Consider the following 24,598-nt stretch of genomic DNA (forward strand, 5'->3'; position numbering starts at 1 on the left):
CCTGACATAACCTCTCAGATCTGCTGCAGATCTATCATCTCCCCCCATGGATGCAGGACTTTAATGCTCAGCTTATAGCAGCAGACGTGTGGGCTCTACATCCCCAGGTCCTAGCCTGCTGCAAACAAATATGGAGCCCCCCCCCCACCCTCCAGTGGATTGCACAGGAGGAGACATCAGTTCCACCATTGTGCCAGCCATGTCTGTACACTCAGTGCCAGGCATATCCATACAGTGTGCCAGCCTTATGTATCTACATAGTCTATGGCTATAATGTATGCATGTGACCTGTGAGAAGGCTGTATACTGGACACTTCAATGTAAATACTATGAAGGACATTGATTATGCGACACTGTGACCTTCAGGGAATATTAGGTGTTTTATTTGTGGTTTATGTTGATGCAGCAGAGTGGAAGGTGTCATTTGAACTGCAGGAATTGCATTGGAGCACATTGGGATGATCTGATTAAGGGCTCATGCAGACGGGTATAATAATCAAACGAGTGCTATCTGACTTGATGGATAGCACTCATCCCCATGTTAGCCTATGAGGCAGTGTCTGTCCAAGGAAAAAAATCGCAGCATGTCCAAGTTTGATCTGATATTCGGATTGCACTCGGCCATGCAAGTCAATGAGTCTGGAAACCATCGAACTGCACTCGGAGGACATAATAATATTTTTTTTATTTCTATATTTCCAATATGTTCCGCAGCACTTTACATTTTAGAGGGGACTGGTACAGACAGTAAAAGACGTTACAGAATAAGACATAACTCAACAGATACCAAGTGAGGTACCTGCTGCTTGCAAGCTACAATCTATTAGTGATGAGTGTTAGTGCTCCTTACTCGAGTTTGGCTAGGGTGCTCTGTGCACCAAGTATCGAGGGAGTTCGAGTCCCCGTGACCGCATGTTTTGCGGCTGTTAGACAGCCACAAAACATGCGGGAATTGCCTGCCATACACAGCCAATCTCTGCATGTTTTGTAGCTATCAGCCACGAAACATGGGGACACGGGAATCGAACATGTCACTAGAGCACCCTCGATACTCGGTGCGTACCCAAGCACCCTAGGCAAACGCAAGTAACGAGCACTTCTGATCATCACTACAATCTATGAGTCTTGAGTGTGGTCTGATTTCCATGGATTGACCGAATGGAGAAATTATTTTTCTCCATCTTCTCATCCAAGAGAATCGGATCAAACTCTGATCAGTGTGTGATTTGCACAATCGGCCCGAATCTCTCGGATGAGAGAATACACAGTTGTGGGACCCTGGCCTAAAGGGGGTTAATCCACAAAAAAGTGTTGCCTATTCATGAGATAGATGATTAATGTATGATCGCTGGTTTACCACTAATTATTAGAATGGGGGTCCTAATCTGGAGAAGTTTAAATGAAGTGGTAGTCATGCTCACAGTCTATGGAATGACGGAGGTAGATGAGGACAGTGTTTAGCTATCTACATCAGTCCCATAGACCCTGAATGGAGACCACTATTCTAACGTCTTCAAAATGGGTCACGGGATCTATTCTAGTGTCCAGGGGGCTCTTATTCTGTGTATAGGTGACATGTTTAAAAGTTGACTGTAAAGATTCATATGACCTTGGTCCAGTGGCCATATCGGTAGTCCTTTGCCACTGGACCAGAGCCCTGCAAACCTCGCTGGGATCCCTGGCTCTTCTTCTGATTAGTAGGCTTCATCATTGCAGCGTGACGTTGTGCCAGGCCTACTAATCTGATGAGGCGTTGGAGATGCTGTCCAGTAGGATGCGGTTCACAGGCCTCTCTTCCGATGGCTGCTGGACCAGTGTACTGGGAAACATGTTGCTCAACCCTATACATTTTATAAATCTTATCCGTTGAAGCCTCTGCTGCTCCAACGCCCTCTCCCCACTGCTCTCTAAAATTCTTAGTAAGGCGGCAGTAGTGACGTCCGATCTACAAAGTGCGACCAGGGATTGGCTGCAGTGGTCACATGTTGTAGACGTGATGTCACTGATGCAGCAGTGTCAATGAAGATCGACACTGGAGCTGCTGGGGCAATAATAATGCATTTTATGTTATTAAAAAAGTCTGGAGAACTCTAATCTGTCATCAAGTTTTGTCACCTAATTTGAGAGCAGCATGATGTACAGACAGAGATCCTGATTCCAGTGATGCGTCACTTACTAGGCTGCTTGCTATAGTTTTGATAAAATCACTGTTTTATCAGTAGATTATCACTGTTTGTAGTCCTCCATATTCATGAGCTCTATATTACCCCTCTCCCCACCACTGATTGGCAGCTTTCTGCCTATGCACAGTGTACACAGAACTGGTAGATCTGCAGCAGATAAAACAGCGATTTTATCAAAACTCCAGCAAGCACCCCAATAAGTGACACATCACTGGAATCATAGTTTCCGTCCCTACATCATGCTTATCTCAAATTGGGTAACAAAAACCTGGTGACATCATTTCAAAATGATGGTTTACACTAGGGCATTGTGTAATCGGTCTGGGTCTGATATTTGGAACCTCCATAGCCGGTAGGATCACCAGCATGTAACGCAGGGCAGATTTAGCAAACTGTAAAGCCCCTATATGATAACGCTCTCCATTTATCTGCTGTCCTGTGAAAAGCCACAGACGTTGCGTCATCTAAACACGGCTCTGCTACATCTGTTTTGTCCGGTGTAGGTGTCCCGGTTGCTGCAGAAGGATGCTGACCAGGAGCAGCAGATGAGGTCCGATATTCAGTGTATGAGACAGGAGCTCAACAGTATCAGTATGATGGATGAGTTCGCAAGATACGCCAGACTGGAGCGCAAAATCAACAAGATGACGGACAAACTGAAGACGCACGGTAATACCATGAGGAGTATACACCAACACTTCACTAATAAAGCTGCCAAATATGGATCACGTTCAAAGTTTCCATTAGGAAAAAACGTAGATTCATATACTGTACTCTTCTTTTTTTCGTTAGTTCATGATTGCAATTTTACTTCAATTCTTACAGTATCACATGCACTTGTCAGACGTGTGGGGCTGCGACCTCTGGAACCAGCATCTTGTTTCAAAACTGAGTTCTGTAACCCATTAGGCAAGTCTGAGGGTTGGTTTACATGACGCGTTTTTGGCACATGGTTTCACCCTAAATATCGTGTTTCCTTGAAAATAAGACAGGGTCTTATATTATTTTTTGCTCCAAAAGATGGGTTAGGGCTTATTTTCAGGGGATTTCTAATTTTTTTTTTCCATGAACAACAATCCACATTTATTCAAATATCATCATGTCATCACGCACATACACATGTATATATGCACACACTACACATACACATGTATATGCACAAACACTTGACATACACATGTACAGTGCATTGTGAAAGTATATGGCCCCCTTGAACTTTTCTACCTTTTGCCACATTTCTGGCTTCAAACATAAAGATATAAAATTCTAATTTTTTGGGGAAGAATCAACAACAAGTGGGACACAATCGTGAAGTGGAACGAAATTTATTGGATATTTTAAACTTTTTTTAAAAAAAATAAAAACTGAAAAGTTGGGCGTGCAATATTATTCGGCCCCTTTACTTTCAGTGCAGAAGTTCAGTGAGGATCTCTGAATGATCCAGTGTTGTCCTAAATGACTGGAAATGATACATAGAATCCACCTGTGTGTAATCAAGTCTCCATATAAATGCACCTGCTCTGTGATAGTCTCAGGGGTCTCTGCTCTGTGATAGTCTCAGGGTTCTGTTTCAAGTGCAGAGAGCATCATGAAGACCAAGGAACACACCAGGCAGGTCCTAGATACTGTTGTGGCGAAGTCTAAAGCCGGATTTGGATACAAAAAGATTTCCCAAGTTGTAAACATCTCAAGGAGCACTGTGCAAGCGATCATATTGAAATGGAAGGAGTATCAGACCACTGCAAATCTACCAAGACCCGGCCGCCCCTCTAAACTTTCATCTCGAACAAGGAGAAGACTGATCAGAGATGCAGCCAAAAGGCCCATGATCACTCTGGATGAACTGCAGAGATCTACAGCTGAGGTGGGAGAGTCTGTCCATAGGACAACAATCAGTCGTACACTGCACAAATCTGGCCTTTATGGAAGAGTGGCAAGAAGAAAGCCATTTCTCAAAGATATCCATAAAAAGTCTCGTTTGAAGTTTGCCACAAGCCACCTGGGAGACACATCAAACATGTGGAATAAGGTGCTCTGGTCAGATGAAACCAAAATCAAACTTTTTGGCCACAATGCAAAACGATATGTTTGGCGTAAAAGCAACACAGCTCATCACCCTCAAAACACCATCCCCACTGTCAGCCATGGTGGTGGCAGCATCATGGTTTGGGCCTGCTTTTCTTCAGCAGGGGCAGGGAAGATGGTTAAAATTGATGGGAAGATGGACGGAGCCAAATACAGGACCATTCTGGAAGCAAACCTGTTGGAGTCTGCAAAAGACCTGAGACTGGGACGGAGATTTATCTTCCAACAAGACAATGATCCCAAACATAAAGCAAACTCTACAATAGAATAGTTAAAAAATAAACGTATCCAGGTGTTAGAATGGCCAAGTCAAAGTCCAGACCTGAATCCAATCGAGAATCTGTGGAAAGAGCTGAAAACTGCTGTTCACAAACGCCCTCCATCCAACCTCAATGAGTTTGAGATGTTTTGCAAGGAAGAATGGGCAAGAATTTCAGCCTCTCGATGTTGAAAACTAATAGAGACATACCCCAAGCGACTTGCAGCTGTAATCGCAGCAAAAGGTGGTGCTACAAAGTATTAACTCAAGGGGGCCGAATAATATTGCACGCCCCACTTTTCAGTTTTTATTTTTTTTTTTAAAAAAAAGTTTAAAATATCCAATAAATTTCGTTCCACTTCACGATTGTGTCCCACTTGTTGTTGATTCTTCCCCAAAAAATTAGAATTTTATATCTTTATGTTTGAAGCCAGAAATGTGGCAAAAGGTAGAAAAGTTCAAGGGGGCCAAATACTTTCACAAGGCACTGCATATGCACACACACTGCACATACACATGTATATACACACACACTGCACATACACATTTATATACACACACACTGCACATACACATGTAGATAGATACACTTTGCACATACACATGCATATACACATGTATATACACACACTGCACATACACATGTATATACACACACTGCACATACACATGTATATACACACACTGCACATACACATGTATCTACACACACTGCACATACACATGTATCTACACACACTGCACATACACATGTATCTACACACACTGCACATACACATGTATATACAAACACACTGCACATACACATGTATATACAAACACACTGCACATACACATGTATATACAAACACACTGCACATACACATGTATCTACACACACTGCACATACACATGTAGATAGATACACTTTGCACATACACATGCATATACGCACACACACTATAAATACACACACTGCACATACACATGATGTATCACACAGCAGCCTGATACTGAAGCTACAGAAGCAAGGACTTGGGGGAACTATATGCAGATGGGTAAGGAATTGGCTAAATGATGGGAAACAAAGAGTCGTCATAAATTGTACGTTCTCTAAATGAGAGATAGTCCGCAGTGGGGGCCGCAGGGATCTGTACTGGGAGCAGTGGGGGCCGCAGGGATCTGTACTGGGAGCAGTGGGGGCTGCAGGGATCTGTACTGGGAGCAGTGGGGGCCGCAGAGATCTGTACTGGGAGCAGTGGGGGCCGCAGGGATCTGTACTGGGAGCAGTGGGGGCCGCAGGGATCTGTACTGGGAGCAGTGGGGGCCGCAGGGATCTGTACTGGGAGCAGTGGGGACCGCAGGGATCTGTACTGGGAGCAGTGGGGACCGCAGGGATCTGTACTGGGAGCAGTGGGGCCGCAGGGATCTGTACTGGGAGCAGTGGGGACCGCAGGGATCTGTACTGGGAGCAGTGGGGACCGCAGGGATCTGTACTGGGAGCAGTGGGGACCGCAGGGATCTGTACTGGGAGCAGTGGAGCCGCAGGGATCTGTACTGGGAGCAGTGGGGACCGCAGGGATCTGTACTGGGAGCAGTGGGGACCGCAGGGATCTGTACTGAGAGCAGTGGGGACCGCAGGGATCTGTACTGGGAGCAGTGGGGGCCGCAGGGATCTGTACTGGCAGCAGTGGGGGACGCAGGGTTCTGTACTGGGAGCAGTGGGGGCCGCAGGGATCTGTACTGGGAGCAGTGGGGACCGCAGGGATCTGTACTGGGAGCAGTGGGGACCGCAGGGATCTGTACTGGGAGCAGTGGGGGCCGCAGGGATCTGTACTGGGAGCAGTGGGGGACGCAGGGATCTGTACTGGGAGCAGTGGGGGACGCAGGGATCTGTACTGGGAGCAGTGGGGGACGCAGGGTTCTGTACTGAGAGCAGTGGGGGCCACAGGGATCTGTACTGGGAGCAGTGGGGGCCGCAGGGATCTGTACTCGGAACAGTGGGGGCCGCAGAGATCTGTACTCGGAACAGTGGGGGCCGCAGGGATCTGTACTCGGAACAGTGGGGGCCGCAGGGATCTGTACTGGGAGCAGTGGGGGCCCCAGAGATCTGTACTCGGAACAGTGGGGACCGCAGGGATCTGTACTGGGAGCAGTGGGGACCGCAGGGATCTGTACTGGGAGCAGTGGGGACCGCAGGGATCTGTGCTAGGACCGATTCTTTTTAACCTCTTTATTAATGACCTTGGGGATGGGATTGAGAGTAAAGTGTCAGTTTTTGCTGATGACACCAAATTATGTAGGATATTAGAATCTGATCTGGACATTACGATATTGTGGAACGATCTGGATAAGATGACTGAATGGGCAAACACTTGGCAGATGAGGTTTAATGTAGATAAATGTAGAGTAATGCACTTATGACGGAGTAATCCTATTGCTACATACACATTAGATGGGAGTGTACTCGGGACTACAGAACAGGAGAAGGACGGGGGATTCTGGTTACAAGTAAGCTGAGCAGCAGTACTCAATGTCAGGCAGCAGCCGCAAAAGCAAATAAGATTTTAGGATATATAAAAAGAGAGAGAAAATCCCGCGATCCCAACGTATTGTTACCCCTTCATAAATCACTGGTGAGGCCACATCTGGAATATGGGATCCAGTTTTGGGCTCCACATTTTAAAAAGGATATTCAGAAGTTAGAGCCAGTTCAAAGGCGGCAACTAGATTATTACAAGGGATGGAGGCCTCTCATATGATGGGAGGTTGAAAAAGTTGAACTTGTTTAGCTTAGAAAAAAAGACGTCTCAGAGTAGATCTCATTTACATGTATAAATATATGTGTGGTCAGTACAAAGCACTAGCCCATGACTTATTCATATGTATATACACACACTGCACATACACATGAAACACTGGATCTCCCTAAGAGAATGAAGACCTCGGGCAATATACTCCCAAACCCCTAACTTTGGCCCTGACTCTACTTAGGGCTTATATTTCCGGGTAGGTCTTATTATTTGCGGTTTTACATGTGAAACATGTTTATTTTACATTCCACCTATAAAAACTTGCTTTGCAAAATCACGGTGGTTCCCGCTAAAAATCTCATATAAACACTCCCTAGACATCTGCTGGCCGGCATAGATAACAGGTAGCCAATTGTACAAGTACCTGCCATTCCTGTATCTCCTATAGGTGTTTGTGAATAGAGCCCTACGCAGACACCTCTAGATTTGACTGTCATTAGAGGCGGATCAGGATGCACCTTGATTAGGAAAGCCACTTTATGTTTGTACTAATTTTCTTACTGCATATCATTACGGCTGCAGGATTAGGCTCTGGTCAATCAAGGATGCAAACCCCGCAGCAGTGCCCAACCGTGTACCATTGTGCAGAATGCCTTCCCACTATACAGGACCTGCATGCATTGTAATATGGAGGTATAGGTATGCACAGTAGGTCAGCCCTTATTACATTACTGTACAATTATAGCACCATCACACCTCCTCACTTCTCCCAGGCAGCAGGGGTCCAGGTGTCCCTGCAGGGTCTGCACTACTTTGCAAATGATGATGCAAATTGAGCTGATTTATTGCAATGATCGGACATGTTTTCCAATGTAAATTTTAGTTCGCAGCATAAGGTCTGAGAATGATGAAGTTTTTCAAATATTCCTGCTTAGTTTTTCCATTTATTGTGCAAAATGTTTATTAAAACTGTGAAATCACCATAATGCAATTAGGGAATTACTGCAGATTAGATACTGCCCCAAAATGTATCACAGGGGCTCATCCTGAATGATATGTTTAATGAATATTTTTAGACTTCCCCTCTTCCTGGTGTACTGCATACACCACGTGCAGGATTATTAGGCAATTTGTATTTTGGTGATAAAAGGGTTTTTTCCCAAGATAAAAGGTTACCTTAAATCAATAGATCTTGTAATAATAATAAGTTCCACAATTGGATGAGTTTAAATAAAATGTTCCTGTGCTGAGATAATCTTATAAATGTTCCCCTGCTGTGTACTGTGTAATGGCTGTGTCTGACCGTACAGGAACATGGTCTGATCATACCACAGCTCCTGGGCAGGGGAGGAGGCAAAAGAGTATACAGACAGGACAGCCGGGGATCACAGCTGATTCTTTTTTTGAGGTAAAATATTGTTTAAAAACAGGAACGGAAATGTTTTACCTCACAAAAAGAATCATTAGCAATCCCCTGCTGTCCTGTCTGTATACTCTTTTGCTTCCTCCCCTGCCCAGGAGCTGTGGTATGATCAGACCATGTTCCTGCATGGTCAGACACGGACATTATACTCAGCCTCCTCACCTCGGCCTTGTCTCTGAGCATCTTGTACTTCTGTGTCTTCCTCAGTGGTGGTCGGGCTCGGCCTACTCACCTTGGCTTTGTCTCTGAGCTCTGAACACCTTGTACTTCTGTGTCTTGCTCAGTGGTGGTCGAGCTCGGCCTCCTCACCTCGGCCATGTCTCTGAGCACTGAACACCCTGTACTTCTGTGTTTTGCTCAGTGGTGGTCGGGCTCAGCCTCCTCACCTTGGCCGTGTCTCTGAGCACTGAACACCCTGTACTTCTGTGTTTTGCTCAGTGGTGGTCGGGCTCAGCCTCCTCACCTCGGCCGTGTCTCTGAGCACTGAACACCTTGTACTTCTGTGTCTTGCTCAGTAGTGGTCGGGCTCAGCCTCCTCACCTCGGCCGTGTCTCTGAGCACTAAACACCTTGTACTTCTGTGTCTTGCTCAGTAGTGGTCGGGCTCAGCCTCCTCACCTCGGCCGTGTCTCTTAGCACTGAACACCTTGTACTTCTGTGTCTTGGTTAGTGGTGGTCGGGCTCGGCCTCCTCACCTCGGCCTTGTCTCTGAGCACTGAACACCTTATACTTCTGTGTCTTGCTCAGTGGTGGTCGGGCTTAGCCTCCTCACCTCGGCCATGTCTCTGATCACTGAGCACCTTCTACTTCTCTGACTTGCTCAGTGGTGGTCGGACTCAGCCTCCTCACCTCGGCCGTGTCTATGAGCACTGAACACCTTGTACTTCTGTGTCTTGCTCAGTGGTGGTCGGGCTCGGGCCTCCTCACCTCGGCCGTGTCTCTGAGCACTGAACACCTTGTACTTCTGTGTCTTGCTCAGTGGTGGTCGGGCTTAGCCTCCTCACCTTGGCCGTGTCTCTGATCACTGAGCACCTTGTACTTCTCTGACTTGCTCAGTGGTGGTCGGGCTCGGCCTCCTCATCTCGGCCTTGTCTCTGAGCACTGAACACCTTGTACTTCTGTATCTTGCTCAGTGGGGGTCGGGCTCGGCCTCCTCACCTCGGCCTTGTCTCTGAGCACTGAACACCTTGTACTTCTGTGTCTTGCTCAGTGGTGGTCGGGCTTAGCCTCCTCACCTCGGCCATGTCTCTGATCACTGAGCACCTTGTACTTCTGTGTCTTGCTTAGTGGTGGTCGGACTCAGCCTGCTCACCTCGGCCTTCTCTCTGAGCACTCAACACCTTGTACTTCTGTGTCTTGCTCAGTGGTGGTCGGGCTTAGCCTCCTCACCTCAGCAATGTCTCTGATCACTGAGCACCTTGTACTTCTCTGACTTGCACAGTGGTGGTCGGACTCAGCCTCCTCACCTCGGCCGTGTCTCTGAGCACCTTGTACTTCTGTGTCTTGCTCAGTGGTGGTCGGGCTCGGCCTCCTCACCTCGGCCGTGTCTCTGAGCACTAAACACCTTGTACTTCTGTGTCTTGCTCAGTGGTGGTCGGGCAAAGCCTCCTCACCTCGGCCATGTCTCTGATCACTGAGCACCTTGTACTTCTCTGACTTGCACAGTGGTGGTCGGACTCAGCCTCCTCACCTCGGCCGTGTCTCTGAGCACTGAGCACCTTGTACTTCTGTGACTTGCTCAGTGGTGGTCGGGCTCGGCCTCCTCACCTCGGCCGTGTCTCTGAGCACTGAACACCTTGTACTTCTGTGTCTTGCTCAGTGGTGGTCGGGCTCGGCCTCCTCACCTCGGCCTTGTCTCTGAGCACTGAACACCTTGTACTTCTGTGTCTTGGTTAGTGGTGGTCGGGCTCAGCTTCCTCACCTCGGCCTTGTCTCTGAGCACTGAACACCTTGTACTTCTGTGTCTTGGTTAGTGGTGGTCGGGCTCGGACTCCTCACCTCGGCCGTGTCTCTGAGCACTGAACACCTTGTACTTCTGTGTCTTGCTCAGTGGTGGTCGGGCTCGGCCTCCTCACCTCGGCCTTGTCTCTGAGCACTGAACATCTTGTACTTCTGTGTCTTGCTCAGTGGTGGTCGGGCTTAGCCTCCTCAACTCGGCCATGTCTCTGATCACTGAGCACCTTGTACTTCTCTGACTTGCTCAGTGGTGGTCGGACTCAGCCTCCTCACCTCGGCCATGTCTCTGATCACTGAGCACCTTGTACTTCTCTGACTTGCTCAGTGGTGGTCGGGCTTAGCCTCCTCACCTCGGCCGTGTCTATGAGCACTGAACACCTTGTACTTCTGTGTCTTGCTCAGTGGTGGTCGGGCTCGGCCTCCTCACCTCGGCCGTGTCTCTGAGCACTGAACACCTTGTACTTCTGTGTCTTGCTCAGTGGTGGTCGGGCTTAGCCTCCTCACCTCGGCCATGTCTCTGATAACTGAGCACCTTGTACTTCTCTAACTTGCTCAGTGGTGGTCGGACTCAGCCTCCTCACCTCAGCCGTGTCTCTGAGCACTGAACACCTTGTACTTCTGTGTCTTGGTTAGTTGTGGTCGGGCTCAGCCTCCTCACCTCGGCCTTGTCTCTGAGCACTGAACACCTTGTACTTCTGTGTCTTGCTCAGTGGTGGTCGGGCTCAGCTTCCTCACCTCGGCCTTGTCTCTGAGCATTGAACACCTTGTACTTCTGTGTCTTGCTCAGTGGTGGTCGGGCTCGGCCTCCTCACCTCGGCCTTGTGTCTGAGCACTGAACACCTTGTACTTCTGTGTCTTGGTTACTGGTGGTCGGGCTCGGCCTCCTCACCTCGGCCTTGTCTCTGAGCACTGAACACCTTGTACTTCTGTGTCTTGCTCAGTGGTGGTCGGGCTCGGCCTCCTCACCTTGGCCTTGTCTCTGAGCACTGAACACCTTGTACTTCTGTGTCTTGGTTAGTGGTGGTCTTGCTCGGCCTCCTCACCTCGGCCTTGTCTCTGAGCACTGAACACCTTGTACTTCTGTGTCTTGCTCAGTGGTGGTCGGGCTTAGCCTCCTCACCTCGGCCATGTCTCTGATCACTGAGCACCTTGTACTTCTCTGACTTGCTCAGTGGTGGTCGGACTCAGCCTCCTCACCTTGGCCGTGTCTCTGAGCACTGAACACCTTGTACTTCTGTGTCTTGCTCAGTGGTGGTCGGGCTCGGCCTCCTCACCTCGGCCGTGTCTCTGAGCACTGAACGCCTTGTACTTCTGTGTCTTGCTCAGTGGTGGTCGGGCTCGGCCTCCTCACCTTGGCCTTGTCTCTGAGCACTGAACACCTTGTACTTCTGTGTCTTGCTCAGTGGTGGTCGGGCTCGGCCTCCTCACCTCGGCCGTGTCTCTGAGCACTGAAGACTTTGTACTTCTGTGTCTTGCTCAGAGGTGGTCGGGCTCAGCTTCCTCACCTCGGCCTTGTCTCTGAGAACTGAACACCTTGTACTTCTGTGTCTTGCTCAGTAGTGGTCGGGCTCGGCCTCCTCACCTCGGCCTTGTCTCTGAGCACTGAACACCTTGTACTTCTGTGTCTTGCTCAGTGGTGGTCAGGCTCAGCCTCCTCACCTCGGCTGTGTCTCTGAGCACTGAACACCTTGTACTTCTGTGTTTTGCTCAGTGGTGGTCGGACTCAGCCTCCTCACCTCGGCCGTGTCTCTGAGCACTGAACACCTTGTACTTCTGTGTCTTGCTCAGAGGTGGTCGGGCTCAGCTTCCTCACCTCGGCCTTGTCTCTGAGCACTGAACACCTTGTACTTCTGTGTCTTGCTCAGTGGTGGTCGGGCTTAGCCTGCTCACCTCGGCCATGTCTCTGATCACTGAACACCTTGTACTTCTGTGTCTTGCTCAGTGGTGGTCGGGCTTAGCCTCCTCACCTCAGCCATGTCTCTGATCACTGAGCACCTTGTACTTCTCTGACTTGCTCAGTGGTGGTCGGGCTCGGCCTCCTCACCTCGGCCTTGTCTCTGAGCACTGAACACCTTGTACTTCTGTGTCTGAGCACTGAACACCTTGTACTTCTGTGTCTTGCTCAGTGGTGGTCGGGCTCAGCTTCCTCACCTCGGCCGTGTCTCTGAGCACTGAACACCTTGTACTTCTGTGTCTTGCTCAGTGGTGGTCGGGCTCAGCTTCCTCACCTCGGCCTTGTCTCTGAGCATTGAACACCTTGTACTTCTGTGTCTTGCTCAGTGGTGGTCGGGCTCGGCCTCCTCACCTCGGCCTTGTGTCTGAGCACTGAACACCTTGTACTTCTGTGTCTTGGTTACTGGTGGTCGGGCTCGGCCTCCTCACCTCGGCCTTGTCTCTGAGCACTGAACACCTTGTACTTCTGTGTCTTGCTCAGTGGTGGTCAGGCTCAGCCTCCTCACCTCGGCCGTGTCTCTGAGCACTGAACACCTTGTACTTCTGTGTTTTGCTCAGTGGTGGTCGGACTCAGCCTCCTCACCTCGGCCGTGTCTCTGAGCACTGAACACCTTGTACTTCTGTGTCTTGCTCAGTGGTGGTCGGGCTCGGCCTCCTCACCTCGGCCGTGTCTCTGAGCACTGAACACCTTGTACTTCTGTGTCTTGCTCAGTGGTGGTCGGACTCAGCCTCCTCACCTCGGCCGTGTCTCTGAGCACTGAACACCTTGTACTTCTGTGTCTGAGCACTGAACACCTTGTACTTCTGTGTCTTGCTCAGTGGTGGTCGGGCTCAGCTTCCTCACCTCGGCCTTGTCTCTGAGCATTGAACACCTTGTACTTCTGTGTCTTGCTCAGTGGTGGTCGGGCTCGGCCTCCTCACCTCGGCCTTGTGTCTGAGCACTGAACACCTTGTACTTCTGTGTCTTGGTTACTGGTGGTCGGGCTCGGCCTCCTCACCTCGGCCTTGTCTCTGAGCACTGAACACCTTGTACTTCTGTGTCTTGCTCAGTGGTGGTCGGGCTCGGCCTCCTCACCTTGGCCTTGTCTCTGAGCACTAAACACCTTGTACTTCTGTGTCTTGCTCAGTGGTGGTCGGGCAAAGCCTCCTCACCTCGGCCATGTCTCTGAGCACTGAACACCTTGTACTTCTGTGTCTTAGTTACTGGTGGTCGGGCTCAGATTCCTCACCTCGGCCGTGTCTCTGAGCACTGAACACCTTGTACATCTGTGTCTTGCACAGAGGTGGTCGGGCTCAGCTTCCTCACCTCAGCCTTGTCTCTGAGCACTGAACACCTTGTACTTCTGTGTCTTGCTCAGTGGTGGTCGGGCTCGGCCTCCTCACCTCGGCCTTGTCTCTGAGCACTGAACACCGTGTACTTCTGTGTCTTGCTCAGTGGTGGTCGGGCTCAGCCTCCTCACCTCTGCCATGTCTATGAGCACTGAACACCTTGTACTTCTGTGTTTTGCTCAGTGGTGGTCGGACTCAGCCTCCTCACCTCGGCCGTGTCTCTGAGCACTGAACACCTTGTACTTCTGTGTCTTGCTCAGTGGTGGTCGGGCTCGGCCTCCTAACCTCGGCCTTGTCTCTGAGCACTGAACACCTTGTACTTCTGTGTCTTGCTCAGTAGTGGTCGGACTCAGCCTCCTCACCTCAGCTGTGTCTCTGAGCACTGAACACCTTGTACTTCTGTGTCTTGCTCAGTGGTGGTCGGGCTTAGCCTCCTCACCTCGGCCATGTCTCTGATCACTGAGCACCTTGTAGTTCTGTGTCTTGCTCAGTGGTGGTCGGGCTCGGCCTCCTCACCTCGGCCGTGTCTATGAGCACTGAACACCTTGTACTTCTGTGTCTTCCTCAGTGGTGGTCGGGCTCAGCCTCCTCACCTCGGCCTTGTCTCTGAGCACTGAACACCTTGTACTTCTGTGTCTTGGTTAGTGGTGGTCGGGCTCAGCCTCCTCACCTCGGCCGTGTCTCTGATCACTGAGCACCTTATACTTCTCTGACTTGCTCAGTGGTGGTCGGACTCAGCCTCCTCACCTCGGCTGTGTCTCTGAGCACTGAACACCTTGTACTTCTGTGTCTTGCTCAGTGGTGGTCGGGCTTAGCCTCCTCACCTCAGCCATGTCTCTGATAACTGAGCACCTTGTACTTCTGTGTCTTGCTCAGTGGTGGACGGACTCAGCCTCCTCACCTCGGCCGTGTCTCTGAGCACTGAACACCTTCTACTTCTGTGTCTTGCTCAGTGGTGGTCGGGCTCGGCCTCCTCACCTTGGCCTTGTCTCTGAGCACTGAACACCTTGTACTTCTGTGTCTTGCTCAGTGGTGGTCGGGCTCAGCCTCCTCACCTCGGCCTTGTGTCTGAGCACTGAACACCTTGTACTTCTGTGTCTTGGTTAGTGGTGGTCGGGCTTAGCCTCCTCACCTCGGCCATGTCTCTGATCACTGAGCACCTTGTACTTTTCTGACTTGCTCAGTGGTGGTCGGGCTCAGCCTCCTCACTCGGCCGTGTCTCTGAGCACTGAACACCTTGTACTTCTGTGTCTTGCTCAGTGGTGGCCAGGCTCGGCCTCCTCACCTCGGCCGTGTCTCTGAGCACTGAACACCTTGTACTTTTGTGTCTGAGCACTGAACACCTTGTACTTCTGTGTCTTGGTTAGTGGTGGTCGGGCTCAGCCTCCTCACCTCGGCCTTGTCTCTGAGCACTGAACACCTTGTACTTCTGTGTCTTGCTCAGTGGTGGTCGGGCTCAGCCTCCTCACCTCGGCCTTGTGTCTGAGCACTGAACACCTTGTACTTCTGTGTCTTGGTTAGTGGTGGTCGGGCTCAGCTTCCTCACCTCGGCCGTGTCTCTGAGCACTGAACACCTTGTACATCTGTGTCTTGCTCAGAGGTGGTCGGGCTCAGCTTCCTCACCTCGGCCTTGTCTCTGAGCACTGAACACCTTGTACTTCTGTGTCTTGCTCAGTGGTGGTCGGGCTCGGCCTCCTCACCTCGGCCTTGTCTCTGAGCACTGAACACCGTGTACTTCTGTGTCTTGCTCAGTGGTGGTCGGGCTCAGCCTCCTCACCTTGGCCATGTCTCTGATCACTGAACACCTTGTACTTCTGTGTCTTGCTCAGTGGTGGTCGGGCTTAGCCTCCTCACCTCGGCCATGTCTCTGATCACTGAGCACCTTGTACTTCTCTGACTTGCTCAGTGGTGGTCGGACTCAGCTTCCTCACCTCGCCCGTGTCTCTGAGCACTGAACACCTTGTACATCTGTGTCTTGCTCAGTGGTGGTCGGGCTCAGCTTCCTCACCTCGGCCTTGTCTCTGATCACTGAGCACCTTGTACTTCTGTGTCTTGCTCAGTGGTGGTCGGGCTCGGCCTCCTCACCTCGGCCGTGTCTCTGAGCACTGAACACCTTGTACTTCTGTGTCTTGCTCAGTGGTGGTCGGGCTCGGCCTCCTCACCTCGGCCTTGTCTCTGAGCACTGAACACCTTGTACTTCTGTGTCTTGCTCAGTGGTGGTCGGGCTTAGCCTCCTCACCTCGGCCGTGTCTATGAGCACTGAACACCTTGTAGTTCTCTGACTTGCTCAGTGGTGGTCGGACTCAGCCTCCTCACCTCGGCCGTGTCTCTGAGCACTGAACACCTTCTACTTCTGTGTCTTGCTCAGTGGTGGTCGGGCTCGGCCTCCTCACCCTGGCCTTGTCTCTGAGCACTGAACACCTTGTACTTCTGTGTCTTGGTTAGTGGTGGTCTTGCTCGGCCTCCTCACCTCGGCCTTGTCTCTGAGCACTGAACACCTTGTACTTCTGTGTCTTGCTCAGTGGTGGTCGGGCTCAGCCTCCTCACCTCGGCCTTGTGTCTGAGCACTGAACACCTTGTACTTCTGTGTCTTGGTTAGTGGTGGTCGGGCTTAGCCTCCTCACCTCGGCCATGTCTCTGATCACTGAGCACCTTGTACTTTTCTGACTTGCTCAGTGGTGGTCGGGCTCAGCCTCCTCACCTCGGCCGTGTCTCTGAGCACTGAACACCTTGTACTTCTGTGTCTTGCTCAGTGGTGGCCAGGCTCGGCCTCCTCACCTCGGCCGTGTCTCTGAGCACTGAACACCTTGTACTTTTGTGTCTGAGCACTGAACACCTTGTACTTCTGTGTCTTGCTCAGTGGTGGTCGGGCTCAGCTTCCTCACCTCGGCCTTGTCTCTGAGCACTGAACACCTTGTACTTCTGTGTCTTGCTCAGTGGTGGTTGGGCTCAGCTTCCTCACCTCGGCCTTGTCTCTGAGCACTGAACACCTTGTACTTCTGTGTCTTGCTCAGTGGTGGTTGGCCTCGGCCTCCTCACCTCGGCCGTGTCTCTGAGCACTGAACACCTTGTACTTCTGTGTCTTGCTCAGTGGTGGTCGGGCTCAGCTTCCTCACCTCGGCCTTGTCTCTGAGCACTGAACACCTTGTACTTCTGTGTCTTGGTTAGTGGTGGTCGGACTCAGCCTCCTCACCTCGGCCGTGTCTCTGAGCACTGAACACCTTGTACTTCTGTGTCTTGCTCAGTGGTGGTCGGGCTCGGCCTCCTCACCTCGGCCGTGTCTCTGAGCACTAAACACCTTGTACTTCTGTGTCTTGCTCAGTGGTGGTCGGGCTTGGCCTCCTCACCTCGGCCTTGTCTCTGAGCACTGAACACTTTGTACTTCTGTGTCTTGCTCAGTGGTGGTCGGGCTCAGCCTCCTCACCTCGGCCGTGTCTCTGAGCACTGAACACCTTGTACTTCTTTGTCTTGCTCAGTGGTGGTTGGCCTCGGCCTCCTCACCTCGGCCGTGTCTCTGAACACTGAACACCTTGTACTTCTGTGTCTTGCTCAGTGGTGGTCGGGCTCAGCTTCCTCACCTCGGCCTTGTCTCTGAGCACTGAACACCTTGTACTTCTGTGTCTTGCTCAGTGGTCGGGCTCGGCCTCCTCACCTCGGCCTTGTGTCTGAGCACTGAACACCTTGTACTTCTGTGTCTTGGTTAGTGGTGGTCGGGCTCAGCTTCCTCACCTCGGCCGTGTCTCTGAGCACTGAACACCTTGTACATCTGTGTCTTGCTCAGAGGTGGTCGGGCTCAGCTTCCTCACCTCGGCCTTGTCTCTGAGCACTGAACACCTTGTACTTCTGTGTCTTGCTCAGTGGTGGTCGGGCTCGGCCTCCTCACCTCGGCCTTGTCTCTGAGCACTGAACACTGTGTACTTCTGTGTCTTGCTCAGTGGTGGTCGGGCTCAGCCTCCTCACCTTGGCCATGTCTCTGATCACTGAACACCTTGTACTTCTGTGTCTTGCTCAGTGGTGGTCGGGCTTAGCCTCCTCACCTCGGCCATGTCTCTGATCACTGAGCACCTTGTACTTCTCTGACTTGCTCAGTGGTGGTCGGACTCAGGTTCCTCACCTCGCCCGTGTCTCTGAGCACTGAACACCTTGTACATCTGTGTCTTGCTCAGTGGTGGTCGGGCTCAGCCTCCTCACCTCGGCCGTGTCTCTGAGCACTGAACACCTTGTACTTCTGTGTCTTGCTCAGTGGTGGTTGGCCTCGGCCTCCTCACCTCGGCCGTGTCTCTGAGCACTGAACACCTTGTACTTCTGTGTCTTGCTCAGTGGTGGTCGGGCTCAGCTTCCTCACCTCGGCCTTGTCTCTGAGCACTGAACACCTTGTACTTCTGTGTCTTGGTTAGTGGTGGTCGGACTCAGCCTCCTCACCTCGGCCGTGTCTCTGAGCACTGAACACCTTGTACTTCTGTGTCTTGCTCAGTGGTGGTCGGGCTCGGCCTCCTCACCTCGGCCGTGTCTCTGAGCACTAAACACCTTGTACTTCTGTGTCTTGCTCAGTGGTGGTCGGGCTTGGCCTCCTCACCTCGGCCTTGTCTCTGAGCACTGAACACTTTGTACTTCTGTGTCTTGCTCAGTGGTGGTTGGCCTCGGCCTCCTCACCTCGGCCGTGTCTCTGAACACTGAACACCTTGTACTTCTGTGTCTTGCTCAGTGGTGGTCGGGCTCAGCTTCCTCACCTCGGCCTTGTCTCTGATCACTGAGCACCTTGTACTTCTGTGTCTTGCTCAGTGGTGGTCGGGCTCGGCCTCCTCACCTCGGCCGTGTCTCTGAGCACTGAACACCTTGTACTTCTGTGTCTTGCTCAGTGGTGGTCGGGCTCGGCCTCCTCACCTCGGCCTTGTCTCTGAGCACTGAACACCTTGTACTTCTGTGTCTTGCTCAGTGGTGGTCGGGCTTAGCCTCCTCACCTCGGCCATGTCTCTGATCACTGAGCACCTTGTACTTCTCTGACTTGCTCAGTGGTGGTCGGACTCAGCCTCCTCACCTCGGCCGTGTCTATGAGCACTGAACACCTTCTACTTCTGTGTCTTGCTCAGTGGTGGTCGGGCTCGGGCCTCCTCACCTCGGCCGTGTCTCTGAGCACTGAACACCTTGTACTTCTGTGTGTTGCTCAGTGGTGGTCGGGCTTAGCCTCCTCACCTTGGCCGTGTCTCTGATCACTGAGCACCTTGTACTTCTCTGACTTGCTCAGTGGTGGTCGGACTCAGCCTCCTCACCTCGGCCGTGTCTCTGAGCACTGAACACCTTGTACTTCTGTGTCTTGCTCAGTGGGGGTCGGGCTCGGCCTCCTCACCTCGGCCTTGTCTCTGAGCACTGAACACCTTGTACTTCTGTGTCTTGCTCAGTGGTGGTCGGGCTTAGCCTCCTCACCTCGGCCATGTCTCTGATCACTGAGCACCTTGTACTTCTCTGACTTGCTCAGTGGTGGTCGGACTCAGCCTCCTCACCTCGGCCTTCTCTCTGAGCACTGAACACCTTGTACTTCTGTGTCTTGCTCAGTGGTAGTCGGGCTTAGCCTCCTCACCTCGGCCCTGTCTCTGAGCACTGAACACCTTGTACTTCTGTGTCTTGCTCAGTGGTGGTCGGGCTTGGCCTCCTCACCTCGGCCGTGTCTCTGAGCACTAAACACCTTGTACTTCTGTGTCTTGCTCAGTGGTGGTCGGGGAAAGCCTCCTCACGTCGGCCATGTCTCTGATCACTGAGCACCTTGTACTTCTGTGTCTTGCTCAGTGGTGGTCGGGCTCAGCCTCCTCACCTCGGCCTTGTCTCTGAGCACTGAACACCTTGTACTTCTGTGTCTTGGTTAGTGGTGGTCGGGCTCAGCTTCCTCACCTCGGCCTTGTCTCTGAGCACTGTACACCTTGTACTTCTGTGTCTTGCTCAGTGGTGGTCGGGCTTAGCCTCCTCACCTCGGCCATGTCTCTGATCACTGAGCACCTTGTACTTCTGTGTCTTGCTCAGTGGTGGTCGGACTCAGGTTCCTCACCTCGCCCATGTCTCTGAGCACTGAACACCTTGTACATCTGTGTCTTGCTCAGTGGTGGTCGGGCTCAGCCTCCTCACCTCGGCCGTGTCTCTGAGCACTGAACACCTTGTACTTCTGTGTCTTGCTCAGTGGTGGTCGGGCTCAGCTTCCTCACCTCGGCCTTGTCTCTGAGCACTGAACACCTTGTACTTCTGTGTCTTGGTTAGTGGTGGTCGGACTTAGCCTCCTCACCTCGGCCGTGTCTCTGAGCACTGAACACCTTGTACTTCTGTGTCTTGCTCAGTGGTGGTCGGGCTCGGCCTCCTCACCTCGGCCGTGTCTCTGAGCACTGAACACCTTGTACTTCTGTGTCTTGCTCAGTGGTGGTCGGGCTTGGCCTCCTCACCTCGGCCTTGTCTCTGAGCACTGAACACTTTGTACTTCTGTGTCTTGCTCAGTGGTGGTCGGGCTCAGCCTCCTCACCTCGGCCGTGTCTCTGAGCACTGAACACCTTGTACTTCTTTGTCTTGCTCAGTGGTGGTTGGCCTCGGCCTCCTCACCTCGGCCGTGTCTCTGAACACTGAACACCTTGTACTTCTGTGTCTTGCTCAGTGGTGGTCGGGCTCAGCTTCCTCACCTCGGCCTTGTCTCTGATCACTGAGCACCTTGTACTTCTGTGTCTTGCTCAGTGGTGGTCGGGCTCGGCCTCCTCACCTCGGCCGTGTCTCTGAGCACTGAACACCTTGTACTTCTGTGTCTTGCTCAGTGGTGGTCGGGCTCGGCCTCCTCACCTCGGCCTTGTCTCTGAGCACTGAACACCTTGTACTTCTGTGTCTTGCTCAGTGGTGGTCGGGCTTAGCCTCCTCACCTCGGCCATGTCTCTGATCACTGAGCACCTTGTACTTCTCTGACTTGCTCAGTGGTGGTCGCACTCAGCCTCCTCACCTCGGCCGTGTCTATGAGCACTGAACACCTTCTACTTCTGTGTCTTGCTCAGTGGTGGTCGGGCTCGGGCCTCCTCACCTCGGCCGTGTCTCTGAGCACTGAACACCTTGTACTTCTGTGTCTTGCTCAGTGGTGGTCGGGCTTAGCCTCCTCACCTTGGCCGTGTCTCTGATCACTGAGCACCTTGTACTTCTCTGACTTGCTCAGTGGTGGTCGGACTCAGCCTCCTCACCTCGGCCGTGTCTCTGAGCACTGAACACCTTGTACTTCTGTGTCTTGCTCAGTGGGGGTCGGGCTCGGCCTCCTCACCTCGGCCTTGTCTCTGAGCACTGAACACCTTGTACTTCTGTGTCTTGCTCAGTGGTGGTCGGGCTTAGCCTCCTCACCTCGGCCATGTCTCTGATCACTGAGCACCTTGTACTTCTCTGACTTGCTCAGTGGTGGTCGGACTCAGCCTCCTCACCTCGGCCGTGTCTATGAGCACTGAACACCTTCTACTTCTGTGTCTTGCTCAGTGGTGGTCGGGCTCGGGCCTCCTCACCTCGGCCGTGTCTCTGAGCACTGAACACCTTGTACTTCTGTGTCTTGCTCAGTGGTGGTCGGGCTTAGCCTCCTCACCTTGGCCGTGTCTCTGATCACTGAGCACCTTGTACTTCTCTGACTTGCTCAGTGGTGGTCGGACTCAGCCTCCTCACCTCGGCCGTGTCTCTGAGCACTGAACACCTTGTACTTCTGTGTCTTGCTCAGTGGGGGTCGGGCTCGGCCTCCTCACCTCGGCCTTGTCTCTGAGCACTGAACACCTTGTACTTCTGTGTCTTGCTCAGTGGTGGTCGGGCTTAGCCTCCTCACCTCGGCCATGTCTCTGATCACTGAGCACCTTGTACTTCTCTGACTTGCTCAGTGGTGGTCGGACTCAGCCTCCTCACCTCGGCCTTCTCTCTGAGCACTGAACACCTTGTACTTCTGTGTCTTGCTCAGTGGTAGTCGGGCTTAGCCTCCTCACCTCGGCCGTGTCTCTGAGCACTGAACACCTTGTACTTCTGTGTCTTGCTCAGTGGTGGTCGGGCTTGGCCTCCTCACCTCGGCCGTGTCTCTGAGCACTAAACACCTTGTACTTCTGTGTCTTGCTCAGTGGTGGTCGGGGAAAGCCTCCTCACGTCGGCCATGTCTCTGATCACTGAGCACCTTGTACTTCTGTGTCTTGCTCAGTGGTGGTCGGGCTCGGCCTCCTCACCTCGGCCTTGTCTCTGAGCACTGAACACCTTGTACTTCTGTGTCTTGGTTAGTGGTGGTCGGGCTCAGCTTCCTCACCTCGGCCTTGTCTCTGAGCACTGAACACCTTGTACTTCTGTGTCTTGCTCAGTGGTGGTTGGGCTTAGCCTCCTCACCTCGGCCATGTCTCTGATCACTGAGCACCTTGTACTTCTCTGATTTGCTCAGTGGTGGTCGTACTCAGCCACCTCACCTCGGCCGTGTCTATGAGCACTGAACACCTTGTACTTCTGTGTCTTGCTCAGTGGTGGTCGGGCTTGGCCTCCTCACCTCGGCCGTGTCTCTGAGCACTGAACACCTTGTACTTCTGTGTCTTGCTCAGTGGTGGTCGGGCTTAGCCTCCTCACCTCGGCCATGTCTCTGATAACTGAGCACCTTGTATTTCTCTGACTTGCTCAATGGTGGTCGGACTCAGCCTCCTCACCTCAGCCGTGTCTCTGAGCACTGAACACCTTGTACTTCTGTGTCTTGCTCAGTGGTGGTCGGGCTCGGCCTCCTCACCTTGGCCTTGTCTCTGAGCACTGAACACCTTGTACTTCTGTGTCTTGGTTAGTGGTGGTCTTGCTCGGCCTCCTCACCTCGGCCTTGTCTCTGAGCACTGAACACCTTGTACTTCTGTGTCTTGCTCAGTGGTGGTCGGGCTCAGCCTCCTCACCTCGGCCGTGTCTCTGAGCACTGAACACCTTGTACTTCTGTGTCTTGCTCAGTGGTGGTCGGGCTTAGCCTTCTCACCTCGGCCATGTCTCTGATCACTGAGCACCTTGTACTTCTCTGACTTGCTCAGTGGTGGTCGGACTCAGCCTCCTCACCTCGGCCGTGTCTCTGAGCACTGAAGGCCTTGTACTTCTGTGTCTTGCTCAGTGGTGGTCGGGCTCGGCCTCCTCACCTTGGCCTTGTCTCTGAGCACTGAACACCTTGTACTTCTGTGTCTTGCTCAGTGGTGGTCGGGCTCGGCCTCCTCACCTCGGCCTTGTGTCTGAGCACTGAACACCTTGTACTTCTGTGTCTTGGTTAGTGGTGGTCGGGCTCAGCTTCCTCACCTCGGCCGTGTCTCTGAGCACTGAACACTTTGTACTTCTGTGTCTTGCTCAGAGGTGGTCGGGCTCAGCTTCCTCACCTCGGCCTTGTCTCTGAGCTCTGAAAACCTTGTACTTCTGTGTCTTGCTCAGTGGTGGTCGGGCTCGGCCTCCTCACCTCGGCCTTGTCTCTGAGCACTGAACACCTTGTACTTCTGTGTCTTGCTCAGTGGTGGTCAGGCTCATCCTCCTCACCTCGGCCGTGTCTCTGAGCACTGAACACCTTGTACTTCTGTGTTTTGCTCAGTGGTGGTCGGACTCAGCCTCCTCACCTCGGCCTTGTCTCTGAGCACTGAACACCTTGTACTTCTGTGTCTTGCTCAGTGGTGGTCGGGCTTAGCCTACTCACCTCGGCCATGTCTCTGATCACTGAACACCTTGTACTTCTGTGTCTTGCTCAGTGGTGGTCGGACTCAGCCTCCTCACCTCGGCCTTGTCTCTGAGCACTGAACACCTTGTACTTCTGTGTCTTGCTCAGTGGTGGTCGGGCTTAGCCTACTCACCTCGGCCATGTCTCTGATCACTGAGCACCTTGTACTTCTCTGACTTGCTCAGTGGTGGTCGGACTCAGCTTCCTCACCTCGGCCTTTTCTCTGAGCATTGAACACTTTGTACTTCTGTGTCTTGCTCAGTGGTGGTCGGGCTCGGCCTCCTCACCTCGGCCTTCTGTCTGAGCACTGAACACCTTGTACTTCTGTGTCTTGCTCAGTGGTGGTCGGGCTCGGCCTCCTCACCTCGGCCTTGTCTCTGAGCACTGAACACCGTGTACTTTTGTGTCTTGCTCAGTGGTGGTCGGGCTCAGCCTCCTCACCTCTGCCATGTCTATGAGCACTGAACACCTTGTACTTCTGTGTTTTGCTCAGTGGTGGTCGGACTCAGCCTCCTCACCTCGGCCGTGTCTCTGAGCACTGAACACCTTGTACTTCTGTGTCTTGCTCAGTGGTGGTCGGGCTCGACCTCCTCACCTCGGCCTTGTCTCTGAGCACTGAACACCTTGTACTTCTGTGTCTTGGTTAGTGGTGGTCGGGCTCAGCTTCCTCACCTCGGCCTTGTCTCTGAGCACTGAACACCTTGTACTTCTCTGACTTGCTCAGTGGTGGTCGGGCTCGGCCTCCTCACCTCGGCCTTGTCTCTGAGCACTGAACACCTTGTACTTCTGTGTCTTGCTCAGTGGTGGTCGGACTCAGCCTCCTCACCTCGGCTGTGTCTCTGAGCACTGAACACCTTGTACTTCTGTGTCTTGCTCAGTGGTGGTCGGGCTTAGCCTCCTCACCTCGGCCATGTCTCTGATAACTGAGCACCTTGTACTTCTGTGTCTTGGTTAGTGGTGGTCTTGCTCGGCCTCCTCACCTTGGCCTTGTCTCTGA

The 24,598-nt window shown here is 52.4% G+C and overlaps 1 protein-coding gene across 2 annotated transcripts in view; it reads left to right on the plus strand.

Moving 5' to 3' along the window:
* The window catches only part of GET1 (guided entry of tail-anchored proteins factor 1), a 108,250-nt gene that overhangs the window by 365 nt on the left and 83,287 nt on the right, over nucleotides 1-24,598 (plus strand). For both annotated transcript variants that reach the window (XM_073668427.1, XM_073668428.1), the window contains exon 2: nucleotides 2,687-2,852. In XM_073668427.1, coding sequence (XP_073524528.1) covers nucleotides 2,687-2,852 — 166 coding nt within the window. The remainder of the gene's footprint in view (nucleotides 1-2,686; nucleotides 2,853-24,598) is intronic.

Source organism: Phyllobates terribilis, unplaced genomic scaffold (assembly GCF_046119375.1).
Source record: "Phyllobates terribilis strain yellow unplaced genomic scaffold, ASM4611937v1 Scaffold_2__4_contigs__length_985480577, whole genome shotgun sequence".
NCBI classification, from domain to species: Eukaryota; Metazoa; Chordata; class Amphibia; order Anura; family Dendrobatidae; genus Phyllobates; species Phyllobates terribilis.